This window comes from Chinchilla lanigera, unplaced genomic scaffold (assembly GCF_000276665.1).
Source record: "Chinchilla lanigera isolate Chin_1 unplaced genomic scaffold, ChiLan1.0 scaffold00032, whole genome shotgun sequence".
NCBI classification, from domain to species: domain Eukaryota; kingdom Metazoa; phylum Chordata; class Mammalia; order Rodentia; family Chinchillidae; genus Chinchilla; species Chinchilla lanigera.
Window position 1 is genome coordinate 3036831 of NW_004955433.1, and position 14675 is coordinate 3051505.

The window sequence follows — 14675 nt, forward strand, 5'->3', positions numbered from 1 at the left end:
AGGACAGAGTAGAATCTGTGTTCATTCACACCTGGCGTAGAGTAGATGCCCAACAAGTACCAGCGAGTATTGTTGGGTGCATAAATAAATGGCGTTAACATCCACCTAACTGCTCGGCCAGGAATCATATGCTCTCCCTGTTCTTCATCGTCCCCAGAGGATGCACCATAGGTTGTCAGTCGCCTGTGTATGCATCTCTCAAGTCTCCCCGTTTTCCCCGTCCTCTCTGCCTTTATTCTAGTTCAGCTTGTCATCGCCGCTTTCCATTATGACTGCAGTCACTCCAGATGAATCCCAGAGACTCTCATCCCATCCCCTGATCTTCATCCTCCTTCCCAGCAGTCTCCTCTCATCACCGTCACAGTGAGCTTCTGAAACCACAGGCGTGAGCTCATCCCCAGGCGCGCGTGTTGAAAATAGTCCATTAGTTCTTCACATCTGGGAGAAAGTTAGAATTTCATCCCATGGTTAAAGGGGCTCACCTTTGCAGACACGTCTCTTGTGATCCTTTCACCTCATTATTTGTTTTCTTGAATTGAAACGTTCTTCCTTGTCCAAGACCTTCACAATTGCAGTATCTTCTGTTGAAGCATTCTCTCCTTTCTATGAACCCACTCCTCTTCCCCTAAGGGTTCGTATTTACCTGCAGGGGACCCCCTAAGATTCGCCTTATTGTAAATGTGTCTTTCTTGGACATGGATTTCCTAGTCCTTAATCTTTCTTACGCCCTCTAACAGATGCTTCCCAGGTACCCAGTATTTCTTGTGTGTGAGACTGCAGTATTTTGCAGTGGCCTGTTTTCTTGCCTGCATAGTTTTTGCTTACAGGATTGGAAGTTTATCAGGAGTATCTCGTCTCAGGTCTTCAACACTTAACGTGGTGCTAGCACAGAGATGGGGCTCAGCAAGTATTTCTTGAATAGATGACTAACGAAGTTTGAGGGTAACAGAATGAAGATTCATTGCATTTGACTATTTTATGCACCATTATGTATATCTTCTAAGTCTAGGTGTATCTCTGTGTCATTTCGTGAGCAGTGGGGTTTGCAGTATGAACACGTGCATTTCGTAACAGGGTGCTGGAACGGATGAGTTCACTCTAAACCGAATCATGGTTTCCAGATCGGAAATTGACCTTCTGGACATTCGCTATGAGTTCAAGAAGCACTATGGCTATTCCCTGTATTCAGCCGTTAAAGTAAGTCTCCTTCTAAAAAATAGCAAAACAGATGTCACCGTTTTCCATTCACCTTCTTTCTCTTACCTTCCCTCAAACGTATAGGTATATAATTTTGATTTCTCTCTCCTTGTCAATGTGTAAATGTGTTTTCTGAGTTTTAAACAATGATAGCAAAATATCCCTTAAAGGTAGTAATCTTTTTCAGCTCTAAAATCCCAGGCATATAGCAGATATTCAACCTGTCCTAGATTTACTAGCTTTGAATTTTTCTTCTTTTGTGAAATGTATGTGCAAGTTGTCTATTGTTTATATTACAGTGCTTTTATTCATTTCAATGTTCATGATAATGTAAGGAAATAAAGATACATTTTTAAAATTTGCTCATTGTGGGCTGAGGAAGCAGCTCAGGGATAGAGCACTTGGCCAGCAGGCCAGAGGCTCTGAGTTTGATCCACAGCACTGCAAATAATAATAATAAAATCAATAGTAAATTTCCTCTTTATATAAAAATGGTATCATGGCTCTGCAGCTTTTGCTCTTTTCATTTCAGTGTGTAGGAAGCTTTCTCATTTTTAACAGCTGTCACTGCGTTGCTTTTATATTTGTGTCAAAGACCTCAACAGGTGGTTCCAGTTTCTTGCTACTATAAACAGTGCCATAATGTGCCTACACAATTTCATAGGTGTGTCTGGGTGCGTCTGTGGGAGAAAGTCTCAGCTGTACAATTGCTGAGTCACATATGATACATTTTTAATTTGGGTAAATATTATAATTTGCCTTTCATTTTTCCACTTGCATAAGAAAAGTATGAGCCCTTGTATCTCCACAGCCTTGGAAGAGAGGTTTGTTTTTCAATCCACAAACAACCCTTTTGTGTTTTTATAATCATAGTCAAGGAAGTATATCTCAGGGTAATTTTAATGTACATTTTTCTTGGTATAAGTGAAGCTAAACACATTTTTCTGTTTTCAGTGCTACTTGTATTTCTTTTTCTGGGATTTTGTGTGCTCTTTGCATGTTATTTATTTTCTTGGGCATTATCTAAGACCTGGTGTTGCATAAGGTAGCTTTTTGTCTCCTTGTAAATATCTTTCCAAGTCTATTTGTCCTCTGCCTTGGCTGCAAGTATTTTTCCCAGGCAGAAATTTTAAAACTTATTCAACTAAAGTTGTCAATCTTTTATAGTTTCTTGTTTAAAAAATTGATGCATTTGTTTCTATCATTTTGAATGAGAATTTTCCTAAAATATATTTTATTCCTTCCCTTCTGTTTTAAAGAATGAAACCAGTTGTGGTTCTCAGATCTCAACTAATGTAATTATGTACATAGAAACTCCTCAAAAGTTACCAATTATTGGAATTCGGAAGAGGTTTCCATTCCTTAAGCTCATGGTTCAAAAGTCATAGTATCAAGAGGAATATAGCAATTGGCAAATAAGTGAGGGGTTAGGGGCAGCCCCAGACCTGCCTAGCAGCCTTCCCTTGACTGATTTTGCTACCTCCACCCCCAGATAGCATGTGAAAGTGTCCAGAGGGTGCTGTGGGTCCTTACAACAAACAGGAGCTGAGATCGAGGTGGTCTGACCACTCCAGCTGCCAGGGCCACACCGACTAAGGGAAAAGATGGGTCTAGGGTGGTTTCACAGAGCTCCTGAGGCTATGAAGCTTCCTTACCTCTGCTTCCCCTCCAGCCTATGGAGTGTTTTGATTTTTTGTTTGTTTGTTTTTGTTTTTCCCAGTACTGGGAATCGAATTCACAACCTCCTGCTTGCCAGGCAGGCGCTGTGCCACTGAGCTAAATCCCCAGCCCCAGCTAAATCCCCAGCTCCCCTATGGAGTGTTTTGAGAAAGGAGCCTTGGAACCTGGAGCTTCCTCAGGTCCATGCTGGGAGGTGGGCCCTGGAGGAGGAGCCAGGACTAGAGGGGTGCAGTGGCCAGCAGCCCATCGGGGAGCTTTCACTCTGAATGTTCAGGTGCCAAAGATGGAAATAGAGTCTTGGTGTCCTGACACCCTGGCCTGGCTGAGCAGTCATTTGTGTACCATGCACATCTGGATCCTGGGTGGCTTCCCAGCATCTACCTCACCTCAAATGCAAATAAGGTTGGCGCTCCCTGAAGGCGAAAATCCCCAGCCTTGGTCCCCAGGCTGCCTGGCTTTGACCACGTTCCTGTATCACTTTGAGCAGCTGCAGTCTTCAGTCCTACCCACCCTGCAGGCTTCCCTATGATGGCCGTCCTGGACCAGGCGCAAACATTGGCCTGGGCCTATGGCTGCCATCTTGGGACCATTTCTGACTCAGACTCTACAGATAGCTTTTAAATGACTGGTTGAATGAAATAATTATCATTAATCAGTCAATTAGATTTATTCACCAAAATCCTCTGTTTTTAGACAACAGTCTTTGTTTTTGCACTCAACTTTTGCAGAAAGAGATGTACAGGTAGCATGAAGTCAAGAATGTGTTCAGAAAAGCAACTGGCTCTGCCTGGGGCTTAGCGCAGATTTCAACTGTTCACACTCGATTCTATTTGAATTGATCCTGACATATTACAGTAATTTCAGCCATCAAAGGAAAATTCAATAATGTTAACCAAATTGTACTTACTCAGGCAGAAAAGTAGAGTCACACATTTTATAACAATTGTCAGTAACTAAGTTGACACACAGGGAGGGCTTTGAGCTCACCCTCAGTAAGCCAGAAAATGAAATTAATAGTGACTCTCAGTTCCCCATGGCCCGGGTAATTGAGACTTATTGTACTAGAAAACATTTAAACTGTTTGTAGTTGGATAAAAAGAAAAATTCGTCACTGAAGTGGTCAGACTGTGATTTGAAATAACATAAATGTCTTTATTTTTACCACCTAAGGTAATGTCGTTATTTGGTAATGTCGTTATATTTTCCCAACGGATGACCAAGATCTTTTTAGATGGCTGAGTTTCTGAAATTCAGATGATAACAGGACCTCAGTTCTTTCTTTCCCTTCTACTTACGGTTTAGATATTTCTCTACTGATTGACACCTCTCAGGTGATGCTTGGTAGGGAGAAGAAGAGGAAGAAGAGAAGTTTAAAAAATGTGTAAGAAAATATTAATGAAAATGTAGGTGAAGTTACATTTTGAAAATTCTCTTTGTCAGTAAATTATGTATCTATTTAATAGGAAAGGTTCTTTAAAGGAAGATGTAATAGCTAACCCAGCGAACTCATAATCTATGTGGAGGCTTGAGGTGGGCATGGATAACCAATTAGATGTGGGCTGGAGATAGAGCTTAATGGAACAGCATTTGCCAAACATGCGTGAGACCCTAAGTTTGAGCCCCGCAAAACAGAACAGGTGATAATTGAAGCAACATAAAGTTGAATATTACATTGTGGGGTAGAACGACAGAAGTATAGGAATTAAGAGGAAACAAGTTGAGGGTTAGATAAGAAATATTTCTCAGAGTGGTGGGTCTTTAGCCTACCTTTCCAGTCAGATCAGCAACATGAACTGAATGCTTCCTGTGGGCCAGGCGCCATGCTGGTCAGCAGGATGCCAGAGATGCCAAAGATCACGCTCTGAGAACACGTTCTGGGAGAGGCAGGAGGAAAGCAGGCGGTCGTGCACTTGCTTGATGGGAGCGTCCACTCAGGGCAATACTGAGAAATAAAACCCAAGTAGCAGGCTGAGTTTAGTTAAAAGAGCTCCGAGTCACAGCTTTGCTAAGTGTGAAGGACAGGGACACTGTAATAAAGGAGCATCTGGCAGTGTGGTGGACAGGAAAGGCGTCTATGAGGAAATCATGATTCTGGTTTAGAAAATGAGGAGACATCAACAAGCCAGCAGTTAGGAGGTACGGAACCAGTAGAACGTTCTAGCAAAAGGAACTGCAGATAGGAAAAGAGGGTGTGAGAGGGAACACAATGAAAAACGAGGATGGAAGGAGCAGATCTTGTGGGACTTTTCGGCAGTATTTAAGGATTTTTGTCTTTAGCTTTAGAGTATAGAAAGCCAAGGAGGAGGTGGTTTTTGTTTCATGGGGAGGTAGGTGTTTTTGCAGTGCTGGGGAGTGAGTCCGGGGCCTCATGTGCTGAGTGAGTGCTCCAGTGCTGAGCTACATCTCCAGCTCTTTTTGAATTTTATTTTGAGACAGGACCTTGCTACATTGCCCTGGCTGGCCTTGAACCCAGGTCCTCCTCAGCCTCCTGAGTAGCTGGAATTATAGGAATGCATTGCCACACCAGGATGCCACTGAAGTGTTTGAGCACTGAGAAGATTGCTGTGACTCCGGTGAATGGATTAGACATTAGCCAGAGGAGATGGAATGGGTTAGGAAGCTCTCACATCGTCACAGTGGAGTAAAGTCCTCTGAGTTGGGGATCGTGCAGAAAGAGGAGGGAGCAAGGGCTCAGGAGAGACTTAGGAGTTAAAGCTCCAGGCACTTGGTGGGGTCCTGGTGAGGGGAGCAAAGAAGAGTCATCCTGGATAAAACCCAGGATTTTAGGGTGTGGATTTTTTGGCATACGCCACAATGCCAGGGAGGAGCTCGTTCACTGCAGAACAAGGGCATTGTTGACTGCCAGCAATTTGAAAGGCAGAACAAGATTCATGAAGATCAATAAAGGAAGCACTATATCTATTAGAAACATATTAATCAGAATACATATCTGATTAATACCTGTTGTGTCTTACTGTGAAAGTAATCTTTTCCCTAAATGACCCCCTAGCATTTACCCCAGTAGCAGCTTCCCCAAAATGAAATTTAAGGGATAGGAAGTGCATCTTAAATAAAATAAATATGATATAAGAATTTTAGGTAATAGGTTAAAGTGAAGTTTCACTCTGATGAAATATTTTGCATGGCAAATGCAGTATCTCTGTCCCTTTATCGTTAAAGCTCACATGGTATTTTTTCTGAACCAAGACCTCTTTTTGGCTGGCCCAGGAAGAAGGAACCAATATACACAGCCTGTGGAGATGTGGCCACTTCATAGCCTGGAGCTAAGGGGCAGGCTTTCTGGGTCTAGAACCTGTTAAATGGAGATATTCAGTATTCCTGTCCCATTGCAGGGCTTTGAGGAGGGTTAAAGCAGGTAACACACAGTAAACTCCTTTCTTTTTTGTACTGAAATTCAACCCAGGGCCTCCTACATATTAAGTACATTCTCTGGCATTGAACTATAGCTCTATTGAGCAACTAGAAGTGTTCGATAAATATTAATTATCATTAAAAGTACACTTTTAAAACTTGTTAGAAACTAGTACTATGTAATTGTTACAACCTAATTTTTAAAACCTAAATTGAAATTTAGTTGCAATGCCTGAGGGAGAATTTAAACCTTACACCTCAGGGAGAAGATGCTAGGCTAGAGCATGGTACCCTGGTACCCTGAGGCGTGAATGCCTGTTGGAATCGCAGGTGCATTTTGCTAAATGGTACGGTGTTAGGGGCTCAGCCCCCTGTGAATCCCTAGGGCTGCGGGGTTTGATGCATCTATGCCCGCTCAGTATTTTTGTCTCATTTATTCTTCTCTATTCGTCCCGTTCTTTGCAGTCAGATACTTCTGGAGACTATGAAAACGCACTCCTGAAGATCTGCGGAGGAGACGACTGAGTCAGGATCATTCCCAAGCTCAGCTGCTCCCACAGAGGCCTTTTCCTACGATATTTAAAGTACAACAAGTGTAAAACAGCAACTTCTTTGCCTCACAGTAATTGTCTTTGTTCCACAGCAGCAACAAAAACAAAAGTAATTATTTTAGAGCAACTCATTCATGATGTAGTAGATTATAAATGAAATTTTAAATGGTATTAAGAATTTGCAAATATTTCTGCTTCAGAAGTAACAATCTAAATCATTAAATATAAAACAAAGTAATAAAAATTGTTGCTTTTATTACATAATTTGTCTACTTGTTTTCAGAGTCTACTAAAATTGCCTGGTGCCTAGTGCCAACAACGAATGATACAGTATCTTAAAACACATCCTTGTTGTGGAAGCTGTTGCTGCTTTTTAAAATTGTTATCTACTTCTTTATTAATCAAGGTCTTTTAAAAAATTAAAATGCTGATGTACTGTGACCCTGGCCTGCTTTTTCTACTTGTGATCAAGCTATAGGAGGGGCAGTGTTATTAATCCAAACAGTTCCTATCAGAACAGGTGTTTCATGCTAAATATGACTTTCCCAAAAATGGGTATTTAGGATGAATCAAGTACTTTTCCCCTAAGTCTCCAACATTATGCCTCTAAAACAATTTTCTCAAATTATCTTTGAATGAGATGTAATGAGAAATACCTTAACTGACATGAGTTCTATGAGATGTTTTTTTAAAAATTCCACTTGGAATAATTAGTCTGGACTGGAACAAAAATGGTCATGCTGCAGAAATGATACAGAAGCTGTCTTTGTCTGTTTCCTCCTCACTGAGACACAGCACCCCAGGCCCAGAGCTAAAAGGAGGAGAGGCTGATTTTGGCCCATGGCTTCAGTCCATGGTCCGCTGGCTCCGAGGCAGGACTGGCCTGGTGCAAGGGTCCGGGGGAGGAAGCTGCTCAGGTCATGGTGGGCAGGAAGCAGAGAACCGGGAGGAAGGTGCACCCTTCTGGGTCCCGCCCCCAGGGACCCGCCTCTCCACACCGGGCCCCTCCTCTTAGCAGCACATTTAGCCCCTGTACTCATCAGTGGGTGAATCTCCTGCTGAGTATTGCTCCCCCCATGATCATCCCCCCACTTCCACACTCTTGAGGATTTAGGGGAGCAGTTTAGATCTAAACCATAACCTGAGTCTAGGGCTTTTAGTCAGTACAGTTTACTGGGAGGCTTTTCTGAGCTCTTTCAGCGGATGAGGAAGTTGTATCTTGTGCTAGGATGTCCAGAGTATGTGAGGGAGCAGAGCACAGAGATTGAGTCCAGAAAGCTTCATTTTAGCTCCCTGCTTTACCACTAATTAACTCAGTGATGTTAGGAGCCACTAAACCCCGTGAAGCCTAAGCTTTTCCCGCTTTAACATGATGGTGACCACCAGAGTCCCCAGCTTTGTCGTAGGATTCTGTACAGTTAAGTAAGACGATGTCTGTGAGGTGCTCGGCCGCGTGCCTGGGAGTAGTAAGAGCTCAAGTGCAGTTAGGTGTCACTGCTGTGACCAAGCAGCGTCAGATGACACGGACAGCATCACAGTCATTCGTCAGCAGGTGTCAGCTCACCTCCCACACAGCAGGCCCCGGGTTAATGGGCGTGAGGTGCGACAGAGGGGACTGAGGCTCATTTCCTTTTGCCGTTGAGGCAGGAGGCAGGAACCCAGCCTTCTAAAGCCACAGACTGAACCAGCAGCAAGGGGCTAGGACCCACACTCACGGAGGCACCTGCGAGCTTGCACCACCGTGAAGTTGCCTGCTGTTTCACAGCTTCTCAGAAAGCCTCCGGCGTGGAGCTCAGGGAAGGGGAGTGGTGACCAGAGGGGTCAGATCACATAGGTGTCTTATACCATGCAGTATCATTTGCAAGCAAGCACAAGTTGTGGGAAGACCATTCCAGGAGGATTTCAATCTAGAAGTTTTTGTTGACGAGGGAACCCGTAGTGGCCCATTTCCCATTACTATAACAAAATACCCAAGATGGGAAACTTTATAAAGAAAAGAGATGAGCCAGGTGTAGTAGTGTATTCCTGTCATCCCAGCACTTGGGAGGCTGAGGCAGGAGGATTGCTGTAAGTTCAAGGCCATCCTGGGCTACATAGCAAGACCCTGTCTCAAAAAAAGAAAAAGGAAAAGGAAAAGAGATGCATTCCCCCACTAGTGCATAGTCTGGGATCCAGATACCCACATCTGGTGATAGTCTTTGTTCTCTGAGTCCCGGGGGCTCTGGGGCTCAGGTGACAGGAATTAGGGAGAGCACAGATTGTCTGCTCTCTTCCTCCTCTTGTGAAGCCACCAGTTTTCCCTCACGGGGGCTCCACCCTGACTGTACAAACCCTAACCCAACCCTACCACCTCACTGGGATGAGTTCCCACCTCAGTACTGCAGTGAGGTTTATATGTCAACATATGGGGTGGGGTATTAGTGGGGTATGTGCTTAGCATGTGTAAAGCCCTGGGTTTTATCCCCAGCACCACCACCCCCACACACACACACTCAGCATATGAACCCTTGCGGGCACATTGAGGTGATGTCCAAACCATAACAAAGGGCATGTATGGAAACAAGCTAGAGACGGAACCTATTTAGCAAGTTCTGTAATTAATACAAAACATGTCTTTAAAATTAAAATCTTAGCAAGGAAGGATTTAAAAAAGCCACTTGAATATTCAGGAGATAAAATTGAACAAACATGGTAATCGAAATAGATATTAGTTATGCCCCTACAATTTTGGCTGAAGTGATTTGATAAATGAGTATGTCGCCGAACAGTAAATCAGGGTTAACCTTGAATGAGTGCTTACTGTGTATCAGGTACTGTGCTAAACAGTGTAGTTTATTTTTTAATTAATTAGTTAATAATATTTTAGAAGTAGTTCTCAGTATGTTGCCCAAGTTGGACTCAAACTTGCAGCTCAAGCAGTCCTCCTGCCTCAGCCTCTCAGTAGCTGGGACTATCGGCATGCGCCACCATGCCTAGCTAGTGTAGTATGTTTAAAATTCTGATTCCCAAGCAGCCTTACAATGTACTTGCTAATTCATAGTGAAGTAACTTGCCGTGGAGAAGCCAGGATTTAAACACAAGCCACAGACCCCATATCCAGGCCCTCAACCGCTCTCTTGTCTTAGGTTCTGTCTCATCCTGGGGCCACTGTTATTTTCTACCTGAGAAAGTTGGAAGGGAGCATTTCTGTCTGCTGCATTACTGCTACATTCCCCATGCTTCCTGGACATGTAAAAGGCACATAGTAAACCCTTGCTGAACAAGTGAAGTTCTTCTTACTCTATGCATTTGAACGATGTAAGTGAATTTGAGTGGCTACTGAAACGTTCCTGTTCATGAGTCTCAGCTTCCTAGGTGGAGAGGCTTAGGGAAAAGTTTAGAAATTTTGGCCCTGTACGGAGTGCTTTTCCCAGATTCCTTCCTCCCTCCCTCCCCCTCCTCCCTCCCTCCTCTTCTCCCTCCCTTCATTCCTTACTTGCTCTTCCCTCCCTTCCTCCCTTCTTCCCTCCCTCTCTTTGTCTTCTCTCTTCCCTCTGGCCCCTTACCCCGCACACTTCTCCAGGTCACGATCCCCCTTAAATAAAGAGCTAAGCAGCAGCCTGTATCTCCAGTAAGTAAGGAAACAACACAGACCAAGGAGCCTGCATCCCTCCCCACTTTCCCGGGGACTCACCTGTCAGTCACGGAGAGGGACGCCCACGCAGCGTGCTGTGTGTCTCAAGCTCAGAAGCCAGGCCCTGCTTGTAGCAGGCACACAAGAACTATTCAGGGTGATGCTCTGTTAGATGACAAAGTAGAACTTTCCTGCCAGTGTGCCAGACTATTGTAAACATACAGGAAATGATTGGAGCTACTTCAAAAAGCGTCAAATGCTATTAAAGTGGGATATAGAATTAAAGTGTAATTAAAACAACCAACTTTTGTTTTAAATGTGAAATGAAGACATACCATGTTCTGAGTACCATGCTGGGTATTTAAGATCTCATTCCCAGAATTACATCATTTATTTGTCTTAAGTACCATTTTCCACAGCAGAGCTCGGTTACGCGCATCATTTTACAAATAAGAAAGTAGGCTCCAAACGGTTGGGCAGCCCAAGGTTGTCCGGTAGGGAGGCTGAGGCTTAGGGTGCAGGTCAGCTGGCCTTCGAACCTGGCTGAGCGTGAGTGTGAGGGCAGTGAAGCAAGTAGCTGCAAAAAGAAAAGCAACAGAGGTGATGAAAGAAAGCCCGGGAGCCCTCCGCCCCGCCGCCCTCCTTGATGTCCTGGGCCGCTGGAGGCTGCTGTTCTGATAGGACGCAGCTCTCTTCAGATGGCTGTTGCTAAGGACACTACTAAGAACCTCAGTACTTATTTGAGGACTTACATACCTGAGATGGGAACGGGGGAAGCACCATGGGGGTTCCCCCATCCGTGACTTCTGGAAAATGACCTTTCAAGGACACATACTCCTCATGATAGCATCTCCTTTGTAGGATGATTTTATAACTAAAGAGACATTTAGAAGATGTTCCGCAGAGCACGTAGCACATGCCAAGGCCTCAGTACAGTTAGCGTAAGCTGGGCACAGGGGAATGCACCTGTAGTGCCAGCTACTTGATTTCATTAGGAAATTTTAATTATAAAATTTTAGTTTTAATTATAAAATAACCCAGCAGGACAGGTACTGCTGTCCCTCCTGTGAGGCAGGAGGAAAACCTGACCCAGGAGCTGGAGACCAGCCGGGGGCTGCATAGTGAGACCCTGGCTCAGAGCGAGACAAAGGGAGATATTAGCCCATATATCACTATTGCAGTGTCTTACTCAACAGCCATGTTTTATTCCCTCCAACTTCCACAAGGTGGCAGGTCAACTTCAAAGTGCACCCATGGCTTTGTATCCAAATGTCAAAACCTTCTTTACTTGCTTCGGAATAACTGGTCCCGATATGAATTATTTGGAAATGTCTTCTGTCGAATGTTTGTCATGGACCAGGCATCTCACTGTTGCTGTAAACTCCGTCTCATCAGAACATGCAGATTGCTTAATTCAATCCTCTGGTCTCAGGATTCCCATGGAGTGTGTATTAACTCTACCATGGGTCACCTGCTTAAGTGAGCACATTCAAATCAGTTCATTAACTACATGATTTAGCACTGGAAGACAGCAAAAGAGAAAACCACAAGCTGGGCCCCACTTGGACTGATGAACTGTGGTTTGTATGCTGCATTCTAGAGCAGTGGGTCTGTAAGGACCGCAAGAATAGCAAATGGGGATATTGGAAAGAAGATTCGCTAGCTTGTTTGTAAGGGCATTCAGAAAGAAATGTTTAAATAATAATAATTCCAACTTTTCTTCTCTGTGTCTGCTCCTTTTTCCATATCAGTTGTGTACATATTGATCACCTCCAATTGCTGTAATTTTACTTTGTCTTTCATGCATTGGTCTGACCCTAAAAGGGTCAGATCAAACTGAGCTCAAATCCTGGCTTCCTCCATTACAGCAGTGTGAGAAGTAATACATAGTTGACAAATGCTTCACCTCTTTTAAACATCATCCTTTACATGATCATGATAGTACCTACCTAACATAGTTGTGACAATCAATGAGATTAAGCACATAGAGAATTTAACTCAATAGAAATTACTTACTAATAATTAAATTCCTATAGCCTTGCCCAGTGATTAGCCGACAGTAAGTGTTCAATAGGCATTGGAAGAATAAAAAAGTACAGCACGTAGTAGTATCTCTAAGACTGGCCTTGGACATCTCTGGGAAAATACTCAATGAAACCAGTTTCAGTGTCAAATGTGTTTACTTCAGATGAGAAGATGGCTTCCCTAGCTTCTTTGCTGCCCGTCAACCTTTCCGTGCCTTAGTTTCCTTGTTGGAAAAGCCAGGATGGAAATAGCATTTTGGGTTGAGAACAGGTGTGGGATTTCTGTTAGCACCAGCGCAGTGTCTGAGCACGTTAAAGTGCTCAATCAGTGTTAGCCATTGTTCTCTGGCTCTGTTTGAAAGACCTACAATAGCTTCTGCTCATTCACTGGGGGAATTTTTTGATGTTGAAAAGCTCCCTTCCAGTGTATAATTAGGAATGAGGATCAAGCAGACCTCTTGGCAATTTCCTGCCTATGAAGCCTTGTGTTTTACGAAGCATGGAAAGTATCCCAAAGATCTTTTCAGAGCCACCCCCAACAAACTGACAGATTCAGCTGCTTCCCAGCCACTTATGTATGTCTCCCATGGGACAGTGCGGGCCTAATGAGTGTTGGTTGCTTTGTGCTCCGGCCTTTTTCCTGGTGCTATTTCCTCCATTACAACAAACTCAGCTTTTGCTAGCTTTACCCACCAGGATGAGCCCTGTTCTCAGAGGCTGATTCAGAGTGGGCCTATTTCCGCAGATTTTACAGAGTCAAAAGTAAAGCATAGGAGGATTTCAGATGAGTTGGAGGGTTACCCAGTGGAGGGACCCTGAATGGCTGCTGTGGGAGACCATAAAAGGAAACCCCAAACCAAGACAGCCCATTCAGCTGTCTGTGTCTTTAAACCCAACCATGCATTAGAGAGAACTGGCTGTGAAACCCACATGTATCCTCTTCTGACACCAGCTCTGTCTAACGGGACGTGGCAGTTAATAATGATGCAAGGTGACTCGCAGGGTCCCGGTGTTGCTCTGACACAACAGATGCGATTTGCCTGTTGACACAGTGCCAAGCATCAGACAGGATACATGTGGAAAAGGACATTGAAATAAAGTCAGCTCCAACACTGGAGCAGGGCAGTGGGTAGGAGATGGGGGAGAACAAAGGCTCCAGCCCAGATTCACACCTCCCTTATGAGAACACCAGTGCTCCACAGCACAGCTGGCCTCTGCTGGTGCCCCCGGCCACCTACCTCAGACGGAGTACAGATTTCCAACGTGGACAAATTTACCTTCTTGTTTTGTGTTGTGTTGGAGAGCCAAGTCCACAAGGGAAAACCCAGATCAGACCTAGTGCACTCTATTTACACGGGTGTTAACTGATCGCTTCATGCAAAATATTTTCTTTGGTTGCTACCAATCAAAACAAAGCCTTTTATTCTTTCCACATTTATTTTGCGTGGTAACCACAGTCCAGGAACTGTGCCACAGGACGGGGTTATAAAGATGAATAAAGCTGTATGACCCTGGCTCCAAGGACTGAGGAAGGGAGAGTAAAGACAGATACTCAGCTAATTAGCAAGGGCAGTGTGGGGGTGGGGGTTGCTGATTGTGGTAGAAGCAGCTGGTTGACCTTGGACAAAATTTTCACACTGTTGTTTGCAACTTGCAAAATGAAAGGGTCAGACCATGGGAGGAACTGCTGATTACTCGCTGCTCCGTTGCAAACAGTTAGAGTATAGAGATCAGTCTGGAGTCAGCCTAACTCAGGTTCAAATTCCAGCCTAGAGTTATTAACTGCATAATCATGGACAAATTACTTAAAGTCTTTATGCCTCACTGTCCTTATCTGTGAAGTTTGGAAGATAGTAATTAAACCAACACCGAGGATTACAAAGATTAAGTGAATCGATACAGGTAAGTAGAGTGACAGCAAGCACGATGTAAATGGCAGCTGTGTGTCATTAGCTGAGGTAAGATGTGATGTGACTCTTGCAGTGCTATGAAAAACACTGTGGGCTACAGTGCGCCGCTGCAGTGGGTAGAGGTAAAGGGCGAGGGAGAAGCAGAGACACACATAACAGAGGTGCTTCTGATATTTTCCTAAATGGTAGAAGAGTGAGTTGACAAAACAATGAGAACGATCAAACCAGAAAGACTTAAAAAATGTGCATGACGATGGTAACTGATTATCTCTGGGCACTAGGTGGATAGCTGACTCATTTTCTATGTTGTTTTTCTACATTTTAACAG

The 14675-nt window shown here is 44.0% G+C and overlaps 1 protein-coding gene and 1 long non-coding RNA gene across 2 annotated transcripts in view; one reads left to right on the forward strand and one right to left on the reverse strand.

Moving 5' to 3' along the window:
• The window catches only part of Anxa3 (annexin A3), a gene marked incomplete at its 5' end in the record, with an annotated part of 62782 nt that extends 55718 nt beyond the window's left edge, over positions 1–7064 (forward strand). Inside the window, 2 exon segments of the mRNA XM_013516133.1 lie at positions 1075–1197; positions 6715–7064. Of these exon segments, the coding sequence (XP_013371587.1) occupies positions 1075–1197; positions 6715–6774 (183 nt within the window). The 3' untranslated portion in view covers positions 6775–7064.
• Positions 7065–10773: 3709 nt separating this feature from the next.
• Positions 10774–13804, reverse strand: LOC106148929. The gene is made up of 2 exons (XR_001234711.1): positions 11603–13804; positions 10774–10990 (listed from the first exon to the last, which is right to left on the reverse strand). It is a non-coding gene; the product is annotated as an uncharacterized LOC106148929 (long non-coding RNA).
• Positions 13805–14675: the final 871 nt, after the last annotated feature.